General features: G+C 36.3%; 2 protein-coding genes across 18 annotated transcripts in view; one reads left to right on the top strand and one right to left on the bottom strand.

Moving 5' to 3' along the window:
- Positions 1–22138, top strand: part of CLOCK (clock circadian regulator) — a 152333-nt gene that overhangs the window by 34826 nt on the left and 95369 nt on the right. For 3 of the 17 annotated variants that reach the window (XM_064584498.1, XM_054508918.2, XM_064584499.1), the window contains one exon: positions 17012–17059. The exons of the other annotated variants lie outside the window; for them this stretch is intronic. The gene's annotated coding sequence lies outside the window, so the exon portion shown is untranslated. The remainder of the gene's footprint in view (positions 1–17011; positions 17060–22138) is intronic. 17 annotated transcript variants of the gene reach the window in all.
- Positions 14157–14648, bottom strand: DPPA3 (developmental pluripotency associated 3). The gene has a single exon (XM_045881803.1). It carries the CDS (start codon positions 14646–14648, stop codon positions 14157–14159), a length of 492 nt encoding a protein of 163 aa, XP_045737759.1.

The raw sequence follows: 22138 nt of genomic DNA, 5'->3' as shown, positions 1-22138 counted from the left end.
ATCCATTTTATTGTTGGTGAACATTTGGATCATTATCAGTTTTTGGCTATTACAAACAATGCTGCTGTGAATATTCTTGAGCATGTCTTTTGGTGCACATATGCATGCAGTTTTTTTGTTTTTTTTGAGTAAATATCTAAGAGTGAAATTGTTGATCATGGTATTTCGCTGTTTAGCTTTAGGAGATGCCCCTAGTTTTTGAAAGTGGTTGAATCAGTTTATACCTACCAACAGTGTACAACGGTTCTCACTGCTCTACATCTTCACCAACACTTAAAATTATTAGTGTTTTTTAATAGTAGCTTCTTTGCCGTATATGTGGTGAAAAATTATTGGAGTTTTAATTTGTAATTCCTTGCTAACTTTAAAGATTTAGCACATATTTATATGCTATTGACCATTTGGATATCCTCTTTTGAGAAATGCCTATTCATGTCATTTGACCATTTTTCTGTTGTCTATCTTATGGATTGGTAGGAGTTCTTTATTTCTAGGATAAGTTTTTTGTTGGATTAAGTATTGAAGATATCTGTCCTACTTCTTTACTCTTTTAATAGTGTGTCTTTATTAAGAAAATTTCTTAAATTTAATAAAGTCCATCTTACCAAACTGTTCTTTTATAGTTGGTGCTTTTTGTGTGTTTTAAGAAATCTTTGTCTATCCCAAAGCCAAGAAGGTATTCTTGTATGTTTTCTCTTATAAACTTGATTGTTTTAACCTTTACATTTAGGTTTATGCATGGTATATGGTAAGGTTCCTGGTACATTTTATTTTTCATATGGAAACCCATTTTGTCAAACATTATTTATTGAAAAGACTATCCTTTCCCTATAGTAATACACTAGTGCCTTTGTTGTAATTCAGGTGAGTGTTTATTCATGGGTCTATTTTTGGATTCTTCTGTTCCATTGGGCTGTTGTTGTGCCAGTGCCATACTCTTCTAATTACTGTAGCTTTAAATCCTCCAATTGTGTTCTTCACAGTTGCCTTGGTTTTTATTGGTCCTTTGAATTTCAATAAAAATTTTATATTCAACCTGTCAGTTTTCCTAAATAGATAATCTGCTTTATAGTAAGCAAGTTTAAAAAAATAGTAAGCAAGTTTAATATTATTTAGTATTATTATTGACTAGCTTAATGTGAAATCTGTAGATCATATTAGATATATTAAACATCTTTCAATATTGAGAGTTTCAATACCTTAACTATGGTAGTACCTTGATATAGTTAGGCCTTTTAAAATTTCTCAGAATTTTGTGTGTGGAGGTCTTACACATCTGTTAACTTTTTAAGGTAGGATAATGATATTGTGGTTATGTTTTTTATTAGTCCTTGTAATTTATAGATTCATACAGATGCAATGATACAGTTTTGGGGGCTTACTTTTACTAATGCAAAGGAGGGTGGGAAGGAAGGGAGAAGGGGCATTTTAGATGTAACCAGATTGGCCATGATTTGATAATTGTTGAAAATAGGCAATATGTGGGTTAATAATTATATTATTCTTTTTACTTTTGTGTGTGTTTGAAATTTTTCATAAAAAATGGGTTTTAAAAAATGTAATGACTACAGTAGGTTGATACACAAATACATAAGATTCCAGAAGTTTATCGTAATATTTGAAAAAAAATTCTCACAGGTATCAGGTCATTACTCTGAAAATCATTTGTAAATGAAAGAATCACCCATTTAATGTTTTTCTACACAGATTCTATTCCAGGATAACCAAATAGTTAAGAGGGTAAAAATAGTTTACCTTTATAGAAGAATCATAGCTGGTAAGAAATGCTGAGAAAATAATAGGTTTAGAAAGTCACCACAGTGCAGCTTCTAATGAAATAATGGATCTAGATAATGATCAGTCAATGACTACTAAAGCCACTAGGTGAAAAGTCTGTTGGGACATGGATATAATACAATGGGTAGACCCAAGTTGGAGTAAGCCTAATTCTCCCAACTGATTAGAACTAGAAACTCCTAATGAAATACAAAAACCAACTATTTGAAGACTGAAAATTAATAACAGGCAAATTGAGACGGGAAGTCATAATTTGAAGGGTAGCCTGTATAATTGTGAGTTTATCAGTTTTTTCTTTCCATGACCCAGCTTTGACAAAATGGTGGGCTGAATTGTGGAACTGCACAGTGGGTGTAGCAGTTAGCAAAAAGTTCAAGAGAAACCCCCATTTCTAGCCAGAGAATAAGGAAGAGGGGTCCCCTTATTTTCCTTTTTCTCTATCCAACTTGCCCTAAGACTATCTCCACTTCTAAAATTGCACTGCCACGGCAGCACTAGCACTTAAAACTCTGAGAGAAAATAATTTCTCTGGCCACAGAGGAATTGGGAAAGGGGCTGCTGGAAACTGGAGCATGCTGGGAAAATCTCAGGGAGAAGAGAGCTGAGAGGAGATTCCCTAATTGTGAGTACGAACTCACAAAGGTCCTACCTCACTCGTGAGCTCTACATGCACAGAACAGACCCAAAGAAACACAGCAAAGACTTAGAGAACTGAACTATGTTATAAACCACTATTCAGATCCAGACTTGCCTCTTAGTGTTTCATATAAAGGATAAACCCAAATAATATAGTAAAAGTAAAGGCTTTAAAAACTGAACTGACGACCCACAGAAGGCAATACAGACTTAGAGTAAACTTCAGTAAAAAAATCAAATTATTCAGAAGGGGTTAATAGAATCTGGAATTTTATAACCTAATATTTCAGAATGTCTAGGATATAATCCAGAATTACTTAACATCCCAAGAAACAGGAAAATCTGACCACTTTTTAAGGGAAAAGATAATAAATAGATGCCAAACCTGAGATGATCCAGTGATGGAGTTTTTAGAAAAAGACTTTAAAGCACCTGTTATATCTGTGCTCCTTGAGGTAAAAGTGAACATTCTTGAAATGAATGGAAGCATAGTTCTCCTCTGAAAAATAGAAACCATGTAAAAGAATGAAATGGAAATTTCAGAACCAAAAAATACAATATATGAAATACAAATTCACTGTCTGGGCTCAATAGCAGACATAAATCAATAGAAATCTCAAATCCTGTGTCTTCTGTATCAAGAGTATGTCTCTGTTCTGTAATACTTCTCAAATCCAGGTTGCACTTTGTGAAACCTGGTCATAGGCCTTCTGGCTGTTAATTAGTGTGCCACTCACACATCCTATTTTGTCCTTAATTACTCCTACTTGGATGCTACTGGGAAGATTTGTCTGTGCAATATGAGCCCCATCTCCCTTCTTATTACACAGATTCAGATAGTGTCTTGATCTGCCATTTTCTAAGACTTTAGCATTTCAGGTGAGGATTCGGCAGTCAGTTTGAATCAGTTTAATCGGGCCCCTGGGTGGATCAGTCGTTAAGCGTCTGCCTTTGGCTCAGGTCATGATCCCAGGGTCCTGGGATGGAGCCCTGCATCCGGCTCCCTGCTCTGCTCCCCTTGCTTGTGTTCCCTCTTTCGCTGTGTCTCTCTTTGTCAAATAAATAAATAAAATCTTAAAAAGAAAAAATCAGTTTAATCAGGTTTAAAAAATAGTTAATAGTCAATTGTGAGACCCACATATATTTATTTTAAAGTTTTGAAAGTAAATAGGGATAAGACAGAAAAGTGGAAATGGATAGCATATATATGATTCATACTGCAAAGTCTTACAATGTAAAGGGAGTAAATTTTATCTTAAAGTGTGGATATAATGATTATTTTAGTGAAGAAATGCTGTCTGGTAGTTTTCTGAATAATCTGTGCTTCAGGATGCATCTAAACATATTTGAACTAGTTTTCAGATGGTTGTGAACTTGCTTGGCCTACTTGGCTACACAAAAGCAACCTGGCAGTTTACCCAGGTTTTTTTTTTTTTTTTAAGATTTTATTTATTTATTTGAGACAGAGAGAATGAGAGAGAGAGAGAGCACATGAGAGGGGGGAGGGTCAGAGGCAGAAGCAGGCTCCCTGCCGAGCAGGGAGCCCGATGCGGGACTCGATCCCCGGACTCCAGGATCATGACCCGAGCCGAAGGCAGTCGCTTAACCAACTGAGCCACCCAGGCGCCCTTACCCAGGTTTTAATAGGTCAAAACAACTGCCTATTTTATAAAGTAATTATACTGCAAAAAATTAGAGGAATACTTGTGGCCTTAAAAATTGATAGATTTTTAGTGGCATTTTACATGGGTCTGGTGGCCTCATTGATGAAGTATATAATATGTCAAAGCATTGTTACCGTATTTGTACATACTAGTTTTAAGTTATTAAATATTTCATGAGCTAGCCCTAAGCCTAATATTTTCATAATACTACTTAATAATCAGATTCCTAACAGGTCCCTGGAGATTTTTTATCACTAATGAAATTCTGTACTTCTAGGTTGATGTAATTTATTCATTCATTTTTACCCTCCCTTTCCTCTCCATTCCTCTCCCTCCCTCCCTTCTCCCTCCTCCTCAGATCCATCTCAGAAATTTACATACACCCAGGGGTGCCTGGGTGACTCAGTTGGTTAAGCGACTGACTTTTGGTTTTGGCTCAGGTCCTGATCTCATGGGTCAAGGGATCGAGCCCTGCATCAGGCTCCATGCTCAGCAGGAGTCTGCTTGGATATTTTGTCGTTCTGCTCCTTCCCTCACTCGCTTGCTTGCTCTGTCAAATAGATAAAATCTTGCGGGGAAGAAAGAAATTTACATACACTTGTCTTTTTAAAACAGGCCAATCCATGAAGGATCGGATTTAATTAATCTTTGGACATCTGTTTGACACTTATAAAATTATGTCTTTTTTTAATGCAATTATGTCTTTTTTTTTAATGCAGTATAACACATGAATTAGTTGTCCAAAAGGGAAAGTATCCTTTCATATTTTTTTGGACATTAAAATAACTTTTGCCATTCAGAAAAAAACAGACATAGAGCCTCTTGGGGCCATATAGCAATAACGTTAGGCTTGAAAGTTGCAGTTGAACTCCTGGAACATGAAATATCATCCACATTATTTTTCAGTTCCCTTGAAGAAACATGAAAAGATAGCTCAGAAGTTACAATACTTTAATAATATAATACAAAAAAAAAAAAAAGGTTACAAACTACTTGGCATGGTGGTGTAGTTGTTTATCTATTTTTTTTTTTTTAGAGATTTTATTTATTTATTAGGGAGAGAGAGAGAAAGCACAGGCAGCAGGAGTGGCAGGCAGAGGTTAGAAGCAGGCTCCTCGCTGAGCAGGGAGCCCGATGCGGGACTTAATCCCAGGACCCTGGGATCATGACCTGAGCCGAAGGCAGACGCTTAACCAACTGAGCCACCCAGGCGTCCCTATCTATTGATAGATCGAATTATTCTTTAATGTATTATCTTCCCCAAAGATAACTTAATTTTGTCTTCACCAAAGAGAGACTTCTTTGGTCATGGAATGTGGTAGGCAGAACAGTGGTCCTTCAAAATGTCCATGCCCTAATTCCCAGAACCTTGTCACTGTGTTACGTTAAGTGGCAAAGAGGAATTACAGTTGGGAAGTTTATCTTGGATTATCTGGTTGGGCCCAATGTGATCAATTACTAGGGTCTCTGTAAGGGAAAAGGGAGGCAGAAGAGATGGCAGCTTAAGAAGCACATGGCCTGCTGCTGGTTTTGAAGATTGAGGAGGGGAGCCATAAGCCAAGGAAGGTGAGCAGGTTGTAAAAGCAAGCAGACATTTTTTGCTAAAGTTTCCTGAGAGGAACATAGCCCTGCTGACCCTCTGAGTTTAGCCCAGTGAGACCTGTATTGGACTCAGATCTGCAGAACTGGGAGAGAATAAATTTGTGGTTTTTTTTCATTCCATTAAGTTTGTGGTAATGTGTTTTAAAAGCCATAGGAGACTAATATATGGTACATCCGTTTAGTTTTTCACTAACAACATGAATTTTGCATACTGATTAATTGAATCCTGATGTGAATGACACTGTGATTTCCTGTGAATGTTAATTCTAGTTTATTTAAGTTTTTTTGTGTTGGTAATATGTTAGGCACTGATGAATGGACCTTTGTTTACCCAGGGGTCTTTGCTTACTACCTCATGGGAATGGTGAGAAGTGCATTGTGGTTGAGAGTAAGGAGTAATGTCTACAGTGAGGGTGGAATGGGGGATGAGGCTAGAGAAATAGAATGAAGCTGGAAAGGAAAATCAGTACCGTGCAATGTGGCAAGAGAAGTGACCTTCAGAAGCCTTGGTTTCCCCTCCACATGTTCTTCAGTATTTGTATTATTTGTGCCTGTATTAATAAATGCTGTAAGTTGGAATTATAAGAAGTTTTTATTATCAGTATGACTTGAGCTGTATAGAGTTGTAAGCAATCATTGCATTTTGCTGTAGAATGTCTCATGGAGTGGCTTATCCATAATAAATGTACAAAGGATTCAGTGGCAAAAAGGAAGGCATTTAGACAAACACAAAAAAGAAAAAGCATTTCTGTCTCTGATATTCCCTGACCATCTCAGATAAACTTGCCTTGTTCCTTTGTGCCTTTCCTGGGATGAGAAATTGTGAGGGCCTAGCAAAGATTAGGAGGCTAGGACAAGTTGGGGGGGAGGGAGAAGTCATAGGCATAAATAAATAAATTAGAGCTGTCCTGCCAATTTAAAAAAAAATCTGTTTTTTTGTGGCTTTTGAATCAAGCAGATCACATGCTAGCTATCTCTGCTTGTGTGAGCTATAGAGGGATCAGTGTTTGAAATAAGAGAATATCGAGAGGCGTGTGATTATTTCCAATGGTGAGTTCTAGAATAATTCAGGGGAATGAGTGGGAAGTAGGATGGTGCACAGGATTTTGGAGGGGAGGAAGTGAAGGAACTGACTGGCCAACATGTTGAGAGGATCATTGTTACAGATATTAAAATTCAAAAACAACGACAGAAGAGGTATTAAAGAGAATAACAACCCTGGGGGAACAAGAGGGCTTGTTCTGGGAGTTTATGAATGATTATAACACGGAGAGGGTAGTAGCTGATATCATCTGGAGGCATGAGTTCAAAACTGGATATTTTAGGGAGGGGAGGAAGGGGAATAATTCCGCAATGACAGTGAGGAACAAGGAGGTCTGCCTCGCCGCCGGGACCTAGTCATTTGTGACATGGGAGAAGGAAATAGCTGTCATTGAAAGGACTGGAGTTAGAGCAGAACTTCTAGAGGAGAGTGGGGTTTCATTTGGTGCAAGAAAGGAGAAGCAAGAATTCGTGCAGGAACGAATTGAGGAAATAGGAGATTTTGTTAATGATATCACCGTGAGTTCCAGAGAACACAGTTAAAGGAGTTTGGAAATTGGGAAAGGAAGGGAAAAGGGATCAATGTAGGGATATAAAGAGTATATAAGGACAAGAATCCAGGTGATGGTGTGTGTGTGTGTGGGGGTCTTGGGCCTCTCTTGGTAACTGATATAAAAGGAAAGTAGGGCATAATGGGATTAGTCTTGATTGTTTCCAAGGCAAGTTACTGTAAATATTGAGGGAGAGAGATTTGAGAAAGGCAAATTTATCTAGAGCAGCCAGAGATACTTGGACTTGCATTAAGTTTCTGTTGCTGTCCTACAAATTACCACTTAATGGCATAAAACAATAAAACTGTATTATCTTATAGTCAGTCCTGAAGCTCAGAAGTGCCACATGGGTCTCACTGGGCTAAATTCAAGGTGTCAGCAGTGGTGCATTCCTTTCTGGAAAATTCCTTTCTCTCTTTTCAGAGGAGAATCTGTTTCTTATGTTTTCAAGCTTCTTGAGGCCTCACATTCCTTGTCTTATGGCCCCTTTCTTCTGCCTTCAAAACCAACAACATTGTATCTTTCTGACCCTTCTGTTTCATAATCTTTCTGACCACAGCCAGGAAAGGTCTCTGTTGTTTTTTTTTTTTTTTAATTTTTTCAATTTATTTCCAGTTTAGTTAACATACAGTGTTACAGTAGTTTCAGGTGTACAATAGAGTGATTCAAGACTTCCCTACAACAACCTGTGCTCATCATCACAAGTGCACTCCTTAATCCCCTTTGCCTATTTTACCCATCTCCACCCCACCTCCCCCCTGCTAACCATCAGTTTGTTCTCTAGAGTTAAGGATCTGTTTCTTGTTTGTCTCTCTTTCCTTCCCCCCCCCCCGCCCTCTTCCCCCCCCTTTTTCCCTTTGCTCATTTGTTTTGTTTCCACATATGAGTGAAATCATATGGTATTTGTCTTTCTCTGACTGACTGACTTTGCTTTGCATTATACTCTGTAGCTCCATCCATGTTGTTGTAAATGGCAAGATTTCATTCTTTTTTATGGCTGAATAATATTCCTGTGTGTGTGTGTGTACATATACATACATACACATATACTACATTTTCTTTATCCATTCATCTATGAATGGACACTTGGGCTGCTTCCATAATTTGGCTATTGTAAATAATGCTGCTATAAACATAAGGGTGCATGTATCTGAAAGGTCCTCTACTTTTAAAGACTCACATGATTGCACTATACCCACAGATGATTCAGGATAATCTCCCCATCTCAAGATCTTTAACCTTAATCACATCTGCAAAGTCCCTTTTTGCCATGTAAAGTGACATTTTACAGACTCCAGGGATTAGGGCATGATCCTTTTAGTGGCGCCATTATTTTGCCTACCACAGGGCCGCCTCTTTCTTCCTGCTGAGCCTAGTAAAAAGGCCGGGGGCGGGGGGGGGGGGGTGGGGGGGTGGAGTGTAGCTTCAGGGTTATGGTACCTGGTTCAGTGTGTAATTCACTCTGAGACTCAGGCTTCAGCTCTGCACCTTCAGATCTTCTGTGGGACTCAATGGAGGCTGGGGACAGGCTCAGGTATCATTCTCATCTCTGAAAAAGGAGTAAGGTGCTCCTGTATTCTGTGGACAAGATCAGTCCATTACATGAATTGGGACCTCAGGCATTATTTGAAGAAATACATTAGTTGGAAAAAAAAAAAGAAATACATTAGTTGAATCATTGGAATAGTCTTGTGTCCTACTAAGAAAGTTGTACTAATTTTTTAGTATTTGTTTATTTAATGAGGCTTCAAAAATACTTCACATTTAGACCTTGGAAAGACGAGAGTTCTGGCCATTTGTTGTTTGTCTTGAGCCAGAATTTTGTCTGGTTCATAAAAGTTTGGTTTGGGGTGTGTTTCTTGTTCTTACTGTGAGCAGTTTCAGTTAATTTTGGAAACTCCTATACATAGAGTTAAGAATGTTTTTCATCTTGCTAATGTTTTACATCCATTGTAGGTAGGGGTAGGCTAATGTTCCCATTTAGTATTGAGTAAGTTAAGAACTATTTAATTTCATCTTTAGTCATACGTTAAACAAAAAATATTTGAATCTTTCTTTATAAGTTAAAATTGTTCTCTTAGGAATAATTATCTCTTTAGTTATAATACAAACATTGAGCGTTCTGCAGAAGCAAGTTAGAATTTTTCATAAATGATGGTAAACGAAGTTGAGGATTGATGCTTGGGTTTTATATTATACCAGTCAATTAAATTTCAGCACTACTTTTAATTAATGTTAATAGATCCATCAGTTCCAGAAATAATCTGTGATATCAGATTTAACTAAACTAAATTCCAAAGTAGGTCAGTAGGTCAGTAGGTTATTAGGTTAGAAAAAGATTTATTGTAGTTTCCAGTTTCTAAATGCAGGTTCCTGATTTAATCATTTTAGATTAATAATTTAAAGATTATTGATAATTAGATGAAATTAAGAGTTTTTTCTTTAAATTATGTCAACAGTACATAGGAAAATAGCCTCTGTTACTCTTATTTTGTAGCAGTAACATGTTATTTTGTTACTCATATTTTGTTTTCTGGAATGGATAAACATGTAATTTTATGTTCCTTATGTATAGCTAGGGCTCTAATGTTGGACAATTAAAAGAAAAAGAAAAAGGCAACACTTAAGTTTTTCTGAAATAATAGTGCATGTTCATGTGAGAAATTTTAGAACATACTAAAAAAATTAAAAATTCATAAGCTACTTAGGAGTAACTACAGTTTTACTTTTGGCTTATTTCTACTTATATTTGCTATATCTTGATGCCAACGTTACTGCTATTAGATGCTTAAATTCTTTCTAACTTTACTAGATTGTGCACAGTAGTACAATGAATATAAAACTTTGGCTACACCTCTGATTGTTTCCTTTTTTCTCAAAGTAAAATTACTGGGTCAAAGGATATAAATATTTTCAAGCTATTGATACATCTCACTAAACTTTTTCTCACCAAACTTTAAGAAAGGGATTTCTAATTTACTATCTTAAAGCAGTGCTCAGTGTCTGTTTCATAGCTCCTTCACCAAAGGTATCAAATTCTTTGTTATTAAATACAATGGACATTTTACAGTCATTATCTTGTCTGCACTGCAATATTAACATTGTCAACTTCTCAAAACACTCTTTTCCTTTAATTTTAGTGACAGCTAATCCTTCTTGGCTTTCTTCTCTTTGATCCTTTGCCATCTAGTTGATACTATTAACACCAATCATATTTAAGATTCATTTGCTGTTTTCTGTGTACTATCCCAAACATGTAACATATTTAATCCTCAGAACAACTGCATGTACCTACTATTATATCCATTTTAAAAATGAAAAAATGATGCATAAAGATGAAGTGACTAGTCTGAGACCCACAGCTAATAAAGGGACTGAGCTATAATGCATACCCAGGAAGTCTGTTTTCAGAGCCCATTTCTTTTTTGTTTAATTCTTGTTTAAATTACTTAAAAATTTTTGTTTTATTGAAGTATGGTTGACACACAGTGTTACATTAGTTTCAGGTGTACAGCATTGTGATTGGACAACTCTATACATTATGCTGTGCTCACCAGAAGAGTACCCTTTGTCACCATACAACACTATTATAATACCATTGACTATATTCTCTGTACTGTGCCTTTTATTCCGATGACTTATATTCATTCTGTAACTGGAAGCCTGTATCTCCCACTCCCCTGCCCCCATTTTGCCCATCCCTTGACTCCCCTCCCTCCACCTCTGGCAACCACCAGTTCTTTGTATTTATGGGTCTGTTTCTGTTCTTTTTATTTGTCCATTTGTTTTTTTAAGATTCCATATATAAGTGAAATCATATGGTATTTGTCTGACTTACTTCACTTAGTTTAATGCCTTCTGGGTCCATCCATGTTGTCACAAATAGCAAGATCTTTCTTATGGCTGAGTAATATTCCATGTCCCAGTACCATCTATTGAAGACACTGTCTATATTCTCTCCTCCTTTGTTATAGATTAATTGACCATATATGCGTGGGTTTATTTCTGTGTTCTCCATTCTGTTCCATTGATCTCTTTGTCTGTCTTTGTGTTGGTACCATATTGTTTGGATAACTATAGCTTTGTAATATATCTTGAAATCTATGATTATGATACCTCCAGCTTTGTTCTTTTCTCAGGATTGCTCTGGCTATTTGGAGTCTTTTGTGGTTCCATACAAATGTTGGCATTATTTGTTCTAGTTTTGTGAAAAATACTGCTGATATTTTGATGGGTATTAAACTGAATCTGTAGGGCGCCTGGGTGGCTCAGTTGGTTGGGCGACTGCCTTCGGCTCAGGTCATGATCCTGGAGTCCCTGGATCGAGTCCCGCATCGGGCTCCCTGCTCAGCAAGGAGCCTGCTTCTCCCTCTGACCCTCCCCCCTCTCATGTGCTCTCTTTCTCTCTCTCTCTCTCTCGTTCTCTCTGTCTCAAATAAATAAATAAAATCTTTAAAAAAAAAAAAACTGAATCTGTAGATTGCTATGGGTAGTGCAGACATTTTAACAATATTAATTCTTCCAACCCATGATCATGGAATATCATTCCATTTGTTTGTGTCATCTTCAATTCTTTCATTAATGTTTTATAGTTTTTAGAGTATAGGCAGAGCTCATTTCTTTAAGTTCCTTGCTCTGCCTCCTTCCCATTTTATTAGTTGTCTTCTGGTTTCTAAAATACTAATTTTTCATCAAGTTTCAATCTTAGCCTTTCTTTTTCTTATATGTTTTTCCTAGAAAATCCCATCACTGTCTTTATATATTTCTGTTGATGACTCCCACTTTACATCTTCATCCAGTTCTTTCTTGAATGCCAAGCTCACTTCTAACCATCTACTGGATGTTTTTCCTCTTGCATATCCCTTAGATATCTTAAACACAACATGTCTAAAACTGAATCTATCATCTAAAGTATTTGTGAGGTATCTGTAACATAGTGATAAAGAGTATAGTTCAAGCTAAACTATCAGCATTCAGATCTCAGCTTTATTGATGACCTTCCTTAGCTTACCTATACTTTGTTTTTCAGTTTCCTCATCAGTAAAATGGAGATAATAATAGAGCTTACCTCATCTGATTGTTGAGAGTCTTAAATGAGAGAAGACTTTGAGGAATGCTGGGCACATACTAAGTGTTCAATAAATAGTAGCCACTGCTTTCAGTGTCATTATTAGCTCTCGTTTTCCTCCAGCTTATTCTTCCTGTGTTTCCTATCCAACCCACAGAGATGTCCAAGCCAAAATTTGGGTGATACTCTCAACTGCTTCCTGAACCATACTTCTTCTGATAACTAATCACAAGTTCTGTCTAGTCATCTTAGCATTTATTAAAATTCTTTTTTTTTTTTTTTAAAGATTTCATTTATTTATTTAGAGAGAGCGTGAGTGAACGCGTGTAAGTGGGAGCTGGGGCAGAGGGAGAGAGACAAGTAGACTCCCCACTGAGTGAGGAGCCCGATCTGAGGCTCGATCCCGGGACCTAAGTTGAAGTCAGACACTTAACCGACTGAGCGATCCAGTACCCTTATTTATTAAAATTCTTATATTTCTTTATATAACCTCTGCCTCTGTATTTTGCCTGAATTATTATAATAACCTTCTTCTCTTAGTCTCCCTAACTCTAGTCTTGCCTTATTCATTCCATTCTTTATATTGTAGCCAGAATGATATTTCAAAAGAACAAGACTATTAATGTTACTTCCCTGCTTAAAGCTACTTCAGTGTTTTCATGTTGCCGTTGAAGGGCAGGTGATTTTTTTTTTAACCTTCATGTGGCCTTTCATGATATACACACCTCATCACTCTCATCTCTGACCCCCAGTTTTTACCCCACCCTGTCCTTGGTTTTTGCTCTAATCATGCTGAACTACTTAGAGTACCCTAAAATTATAGTTCTTGCTTATGTGTCCAGACCTTTGCATTTACTGTTCTTTTGGCATCACAGTTCTCTGTCTCTTGGCCTGGTGAATTTTATTCATCCTAAAGATCTCAACTTAGGGATTACTTCTTCCAGGAGGCTTCCTCAACGACTCTGTGTCCCTCTTATGTATTCACAGAGCATTTTGTGCATGCCTTTGGGAAGTGCCTCAAATGCAGTTGATATGACTGTTTTGCCATTTTAAAACTACCATTAGCATAGTGTTGGACACTTGTATTGGTGCTCAGTAAATATTTGCTGAATGATAACTATATGAAGTATAATTTTTAAGGAATCACTAATATTTATAACAAAGCTTCTTTGATATCTAGCCAGGAATAATTTTATATTTATTAGCCATTTGTTTTCTTTGTGCCTCATTTGGTTATACTTTTTGCTCATTTTGGGGAGTTGGATTTTATTTTTATTTTTTTCAAATAAGTCTTGATTTTAATAAGATCCTCTACACACACATTTGCTACTGAAAATTGAAATAGCACATCAAAAAATTTTTATTACAATTCAGTTTTTGAAAACCAGAAAATTTAGCCTGTGCACTCAGCCCTAATTATGCTCTAACCAAACCACCCAAAGTTTTCTGTGTATTCCTTCTGCACAAGTTACTTAGCTTCCAATTTTTGATGCTAGGTTTTATCTTAATGACTTCAGGCTTCTCAAACACACAGGCCACATTCAAAACCTATTAGTGCTTCCTTAGGTCAAATCAAAATGTGGAAGTATATTAAGGTCATTCAGATGCAAACTACAGGATTCCTCACAAATTACTGGTATCAAGGTAGAAAAGATACAAAAAAAGACAGAGCTTATATCATAGATTAGTAAAATATTATGCAGTTTGTCCTAACATAGAGCAGCTTTCGTAAGCTCTGCTGCATAATGATCCTAAAATTACTAGCAAGAAGAAACAGTACAAGAATAAAGTTTATGTTTACAAAGGCTCTGTGTCATAATTATTCTCCATGCTGGTGTCCTCAGAAAGATCTTTATGATGCAGGCAGTGATGACGGCTTCGTCTAAATCTTTCCGCTCTTGATTCGGACTCAGTTTCCTTCTGCTGTAGATTTTTTTGAAGCATGGACCACTGGTTGAGGTAGTGCTGGTATTGAATCAGTCGCATCATCCTTTCCATTCTTTCTTTCCAAGCAGTTATCAAAGTCCTTATTCCACCCCTCCTCCTGCTGCTGAGGATGCGGTCAACAAGCCCCTGTGGTTTCTTCTCTCTGTCCTGCTGTTGGGGTAGATATTCTGGTAGAGGGGAAGGGAGTTTGATACTGGGGTTGAGAGTCAATTTACTAAGGTTCTTTATTAATATTTTGGAGATAGTTTGAGAGGCAGCTGAGCCTTCCTGGGAATTCTCTTCACTGGGCATCTGAGATGATCCTGGGGCCCAGGTTGGGTAAAGCTGCTTTGGTGAATCCATTGAAAGCCTAAGGTTGGGGGTTCGGGGGTGGGGGTGTTGGATTTTAACATTTTTCTGAATAACTTCTAAATATCCTTATGTGGTAAAGATACTAACCCTTTGTCATGCTGCAAATGTTTAAGCCGTTTGTTTTTTTCCAAGGGGGAGTTGCCATTTGTGTTTATTTTGTTAATAAAAATAGGTATCCCTATTCATTATATCTTTTATTCTTCACAAGAACCCTCTTAGCTAAGAATTCTGAGGCTTAGGGTGGTTTAGTTATTTTCCAGAGATTTCCATCCATGCCTTTCTAAATTCCGTAGATCTTAAGTTTTATACTGACTCCTCCAGCATGCTGTTTATTAGCTGCTGTAATTCTGACTGGGTAGCACTATCCCAAAGTACTTAAAACTAATTAGGACACAGGGATCTGGCTTCTGAATTTTGTTTCATGCACATTTTAGGAACTCAGTCCTGTTGCTCTGGTGCTTTTGACTCAGACCACTTATTTTTGATTCCTTCAATTTCCCAGAGTATTGTTTTGTTATCAAAAATAGCCTTTTCTCAAAAATACATCTTTTGCTATTAAAAAATATCCTTTTTTGTTGCTGTTATTTTGCATATACAATTATATTCTTTATTCAAAAAAATTTAGAATGGGGCACCTGGGTGGCTCAGTTGGTTGGGTGACTGCCTTTGGTTCACATCATGATCCTAGAGTCCTGGGATTGAGTCCCACATTGGGCTCCCTGCTCAGTGGGAAGTTGGCTTCTCCCTCCGACCCTACCCCCTCTCATGCCCTTTCTCTCTCATTCCCTCTCTGTCAAATAAATAAATAAAATCTTTAAGAAAATAAAAAAATTTAGAATGGGCATTGGGTGGGTCAGAAGCAAACTTGACTGTAAAGTTTTGCACTAATTTTGTGGCAAGGTTGAATTGGTCTCATTTAATTCAGTTATTCACCAGTGCCAGTTGAGAAATAGTATTTGTCGAATACTCTGACAGGTCCTAGTAATAGATAAATAAGTAAATTATTACTCCTGCTTTGAAGAAACTCATGATTTAGAAGAATATTGTCAATGAGAATGTTATAGTGATATTCCACTTCTACAATGAAAAATAGTAAGAACACAGTAATTCCTAATTTTCCTTGTCAGTGAAAGAACATTGATAACTGACAGGTTCCTGAAGTTTATAGCACCAAAAAATTTGAGTAAAATTCACCCTCATTTTCCTTCTTGAAGGTGAAAATGAAAACTAAAGTATGCACGTGTGTGTGCAAACACACACACACACACACACAGAAAGTAGGGAGACAGTGGGAGAAACCAAATATGAACCAGCTATATGTGAATAGTTGACTCTTTAATAAATATTATGTAAAGATGATTATCAGTCACTATTGGGTCGTGACCATTTTTATATTAGCTGAGGCAGAGACTTCCGTGAAAGTAATTCATATATGTTCATTGGCATTCTTAAAGCAAGCATTTGAACTATTGAGAACTAATTCACAGGAAAACTATTAAATAGTAAATACTGTGGCAGCCTCTGTACAGTTGGTGTTATAATGCTTTAGATCATGTCATTAATTTGTACCATGGTCTATTATAGGAAAAGGCCTAAGAAATTCCTTGTTGTTAACTAGTTACTTCAATTTATTTAGTACCTATAATCTCTAACATAGAGCTTGAACTTCTCTTGATTCTTAAATACTTACTTAAAATGAGTAATTGACAGCCTTAATCTAATCTATTGTACCTTTATTTTTCTGTAATTTTTTTACTGTAATAAAAATTGAAAAAAATTGAGTCTGTCATAATTTTTTTTTTTTACTTTAAAGTTCCTAGGTAAAAATACACTTGGTGATTTAAACATTAAAATTATTTTATTAAAGTGACACTAACTTTTAGGGTTTAAAAAGATTATACGGAAAAAAGAAAACAAATAACAAAGTCACCACTTTGTCCTAACAAGTAAAAAGGTGAATGGTCAGAAAAAATCAATTCTTAGATGCATAAAAATGGGGGGGGGGCACAGGGAAAATTTGGTCACAGGGCAATCTCCCTAAGATTAGAGAGTCAGGTAAATACAGGAAGTCACAGCTTCCTAGAGCAGAGACTGAGGAACTGAAACCACCTCAGAAACCAGTGCAGAACCAGAACTGTAATTGACAAGTTGCTGGAGGCTCACTATATATAACTTTGACAATTGAAAACTCCAGAGGGACCCAATCATAGGGGGCCTCAACAATATTGTGAGATTTACCTCTAAGAGCTCAACCAGGTTCCCACAGTGAATATCAGAAATATCTCCTCTTGCTTCCAGCAGGAGTAAGGGAAAAAGAACCTTTTTTTTTTATTTAATTTTTATTTATTTGACAGAGAGAGAGCACATGGCAGGCAGAGGGAGAGGGAGAAGCAGACTTCCCGGTGAGTAGGGAGCCCGATGCGGGGCTTGATCCCAGGACCCTGGGACCATGACCTGAGCCGAAGGCAGACGCTTAACGACTGAGCCACCCAGGCGCCCCGAAAAAGAACCATTTTGAAATACACCAGAGTGCTGTGTTCTTAACAAGACCCACTCTCAGGGGAAACTAGTTAACGGGAGTCTTAACTCATCTGGAAGAAGGGAAATACCAAATGCCTACCTACTCTAACCATGTTAGTTTAAGGAGGGAGAAAAAAACCTGAGAAACATTGATGAACTTCACAGTCCAGATGCACAGGCTTACTGAAAGATTGAGACCTAATCATGGGACTATAGAATGCTTCCCCTCTCCCCTCCACACCCCACCACCACATTACTAATGGCCTGTTTATTGCAGTTCCTTTTACCTAGTGCATCATGTCCAGCAATCAAGAAAAAATTACAAGGCATACCAAAAGACAACACAATTTGAGGGGAAAGAGCAAATATAAGAACCAGACATGGCACAAGGATGTTGGAGCTATCAGATCAGGAATTTAAAGTTAAACTATTTAATGTGCTCAGGGATCTAATGGATAAAATAGACAATGTGCAAGAACAGGCGGGCAGTGTAAGTGGAGAGATGGAAATCCTAAAAAGGTAGATAAGGAGTTAAACACTGTACCAGAAATTAAGAATACCTTTGATGGGCTTATTAGTAGACCGGACACGTGAGTAAAGAACCTCTGAGCTAGAGGATATCGTCGTAGAATCCTTGAAAATGAAAAACAAAGAGGACAAAGACCAAAAAGAACGGAATATCCAGGGACTGTGGGACAACTATGAAAGTTGTAACATGTGTGTAATGGGAATACCAGGAGAAAGAGGAAACTTTTGAAATAATAATGACTGAGAATTTCCCCAAGTTAATGTCAGACCCCAAATCACAGATCCAGTTCAGAGACCACCAAGAAGGATAAGTACCCCCCAAAACAACACCTAGACGTATCATTTTCAAACTATAGAAAATCAGGTAGGAAGAAAAAAAATCCTGAAAGATGCTAGAGGAAGAAAACACTTTACCTATAGAAGAACAAAGAATTACATTTGAATTCCCCTCAGAAACCGTGCAAGTAAGAAGAAAGTAGAGTGAAATATTTAAAGTATTGAGAGAAAAACTCACCAACCTAGAATTCTTTTTCCTGTGAAATTACTCTTGAAAAATGAAGAAGAAATAAAGACTTTCTCAAACAAATTGAGGGAATTTGTTGGTAGTAGACCTGCCTTGCAGGAAATATTAAAAGAAGTTCTTTAGAGAGAAGGAAAATGGAATAGGTTGGAAACTTGGAAGTTTGTAAAATAAGATAGAGCATTGAAGAAGGAGTAAGTAAAGGTAAAATAATAACAATAAACTTCTATTTTTATTCTTAATTGACCTCACATAACAGTTTGTTCATAGTAATAGCAATAATGAATTTGTATATACTTGTGTATGTGTATATATATATACACACACACACACACATACGTACATGCTTATGTGTAAGTGAAATGAATGACAATACAAGGGATAGGAGAGAGGAATTAGGATTATTTGGTTATTATAAGGTATACTACTTGTCAAGTGGTATAGTTTATTTGAAAGTGAACTTGGATTAGTTGTAAATGTATGTTATAGGGGCGCCTGGTCATGAGTTTGAGCCCCATGTTGAGGGTAGAGGTTACTTAAAAAATATATCTATATATAAAAGAAAAAAAACTTCAAAAATGATATTGTAAACTCTAGGGTAACCACCTAAAAAAGTGAAAACCACTAAACCACTAAAAAAAGGTAAAGAAAAAGAAACATAACCAATATGCTAAGGAAGGAGAGAATAGGAATTCTGTAAACTGCTCAGAAAATCATATAAGATGCTGAAAACGGCAAAAGACAGAGTGGAAGACAAAAATGGGAACAAAGAACAAGGGCAACAAGTAGATGCAGTAATCAATATGGTAGCTATTAGTCCAACTATATCAATAATCACTTTGAGTATCAGCCTAAATGTACCAATTCAATGACAGAGATTGTCAGAGTGGATTAAGAAACAAGATCCAACTATATGTTGTCTACAAGAAACCCACTGTAAATATAAAGACATATGTAGATTAAATGGATGGGGAGAAAGACCATATATGAAATCTGCTCTCTTAAAATTTTAAGTGTGTATAGTACTGTTAGCTCTTTGTACATTGTTGTGTAGCAGATCTCTGAAACTTTTTCATCTTCCGTGACTATGAAGCTCTATATCCATTGAACAGCAGTTCCTGATTTCTCCCTCCCCCAAGCCCCTGACAACCACCATTCTACTTCTGCTTCTATCAGTTTGACTATTTTAGACACCTCATGTTAAGTGGAATCATGCATTATTTGTTCTAATGTGACTGGCTTATTTCACTTAGCATAAAGTCCTCAAGATTCATCCATGTTGTTAAGTATGAAAGGATTTCCTTCTTTATCAGAACGAAATAGTATTCCGGTGTATGTATATACCATTCCTTTATCCATTTATTTGTCCATGAACTGTTTAGGTTGTTTCCACCTCTTGGCTATTGTGAATATGCTGCAGTGAACATATAGGAGTACAGTGATCTCTTCGAGATCCTGTTCTCATTCCTTTTGCATAAATACCCAGAAGTGGAATTCCTGGATTATATGATAGTTGTATTTTTAGTTTTTTGAGAAATTTCTTTGCTGTTTTCCATAGTGGTGGCACTATTTTACATTCCTACCCAACATGAACAAAGTACCAATTTTTCTACATCCTTGCCAAACTTATTTATTTCTGTTTTCTATATTTTTGTTGTTTTTATAATGGCCATTTTAACAGGGATGCTGTGATATCTCATTGTGGTTTTGATTTGCATTTCTCTTATGATTAAGGATTTTGAGCATCTTTTCATGTATCTGTTGGCCATTTGTATGTCTTAGGAGAAATGTTTAAGTCATTTGCCTTTTTTTAAAAAATTGGGTTATTTATGGGTTTTGTTGTTGTTTTGCTAAGTTGTAGGGGTTTCTTATATATTTTGGATATTAATCCCTTATCAGATATATATAGTTATCAGATACTTTCTCCCATTCCATAGATTACCTTTTCACTCTTGTTTCTTCTGCTGCGCGTAAGTTGTTTAACTTGAAGGAATCCCACTTGTCAGTTTTTGCTTTTGTTTCCTTTCCTTTTGGTGTCATATCCAAGATATGATTTCCAAATCCTGTGTCCTGAAAATTTCCCTTTTGTTTTCCTCTAGGAGTTTTATAGTTTCAAGTCTTACATTTAAGTCTTTAATCCATATTGATTTGGTTTTTGTGTATGGTGTAAGGAAGGTAGGGTCCATCCAGTTTCAGTCTTTTTTTGCATGTGGATATACTGTTTTCCCAGCACTGTTTGTTAAAGATATTATGCTTTCTGATTATGGAGTCTTGGCACACTTGTTGAAGATCATTTGACCATATATGCCTAGGTTTATTTCTGGGCTCTCTTTTCTTTACTGTTGGTCAATGTGTTCGTTTTTATGCCACTTCATACCATTTGATTACTGTAGCTTTGTAATACGTTTACAGGTTAGGAAGTGTGAGGCCTTCAGCTTTGTTCTTTTTTCTCAATATTGTTTTTGACTAGTTGAGATCCTTTGTTGTTCCATATGAATTTTAGGATTTTTTTTTCAGTTTCTGCAAAGAATGCCATTGGGATTTTGATAGAGATTACATTGAATCTGTAGATGACATTGGGTAATATGGACAATTTTAATGATACTAAATCTTCTATAAACATCCTTTGTATGTCCACTGTAAATTTCCCTCCATTTATTTGTGTCTTATTTCTTATTTCAGAAAACTATTTTATAGTTTTCAGTGTACAAGTCTTTTGCCTTTTTCGTTAGGTTTGTTACTAATTATTTTATTCTTTTTGATGCTATTGTAAATGACATTGTTTTTTTTAATTTCCTTTTCAGATTGTTTATTGTTAGTGTATATAGAAGTGCAACTGATTTTTGTGTGTTGATCTTGTGTTTTGCAACTTTGACATTTGTTAGTTCTAATGGTTTTTTTGTGGAATCTTTAGGGTTTTCTGCATATAAGATCATGTCATCTGTGAACAGGGATAATTTTAATTCTTACTTTCTGATTTGTGTAAGCCTTTTTTTTCTTACCTAATTACTCTAGCTAGAATTTCCAGTACAGTGTTGAATACAAGTGGTAAGAGTGGGCATCCTTGCCTTGTTCCTCATCTTAGAGGGAAAGCTTTCAGTTTTTCACTGTTGATCATGATGTTAGCTCTGGGCTTTTCATATATGGCCTTTGTTATCTTGAGAAATTTTATTTGTTCCTAGTTTATTGTGTGTTTTTTATCATGAAAGGGTGTTGAATTATGTCAAATGCTTGTTCTGCATTGACAAATTCATGTGATTTTTATGCTTTGTTTTGTTGATTTGCTGTATCGTATTGACTGATTATTGTATGTTGAAACATGCTGTACCCCAGGGATAAATCCCACTTGGTCGTGGTGTATTACCCTTTTAATATGCTCTTGGGTTTGGTTTGTTAGTTTGTTAGTATATTGTTGAGGATTTTTGCGTGTATATTCATTAGGGATATTGACCTGTAGTTTTCTTTACTTGCAGAGTCTCTCTGGCTTTGGTATCAAGGTGATGTTGGCTTCATAAAATGAGTTTGGATGTATTCCCTCTTCAATTTTTTCTAAGAGTTTGGGAAAGATTGATGTTAATTAATTCTTCTTTACATGTTTGGTAGAATTTTCCGTTGAATCTGTTTGGTCCTGGGCTTTTCTTTGTTGAGAGGTTTTTGATTACTCAGTATCCTTACTAGTCATACAGGTGTGTGCAGATTTTCTACTTCTTCATGACTCAGTCTTGGTAGGTTGTGTATTTCTAAGAATTTATTTCTTCTAGGCTATCTAATTTGTTGGTGTCTAATTGTTCATAGTAAGTAGTCTCTTATGAATCTTTGTATTTCTGTGGTGTCAGTTGTAGTACTGCATCTTTCACTTTTTTTTTTAAGATTTTTTTATTTGTCAGAGAGAGAGAGAGAGGGAGAGCACAAG

Source organism: Mirounga angustirostris, unplaced genomic scaffold (assembly GCF_029215605.1).
Source record: "Mirounga angustirostris isolate CCGP_5_RB_7025 unplaced genomic scaffold, mMirAng1.0.hap1 SCAF_2, whole genome shotgun sequence".
Classification (NCBI taxonomy): Eukaryota; Metazoa; Chordata; class Mammalia; order Carnivora; family Phocidae; genus Mirounga; species Mirounga angustirostris.
The sequence above is the reverse complement of the archived record's forward strand: the minus strand, read 5'-3'. Positions and strand labels throughout refer to the sequence as shown.

What these genes read in the sequence shown, in the direction of transcription:
- DPPA3 (XM_045881803.1), bottom strand. Translation starts at nt 14,648, where the DNA reads ATGGATTCACCAAAGCAGCTTTACCCAACCTGGGCCCCAGGATCATCT.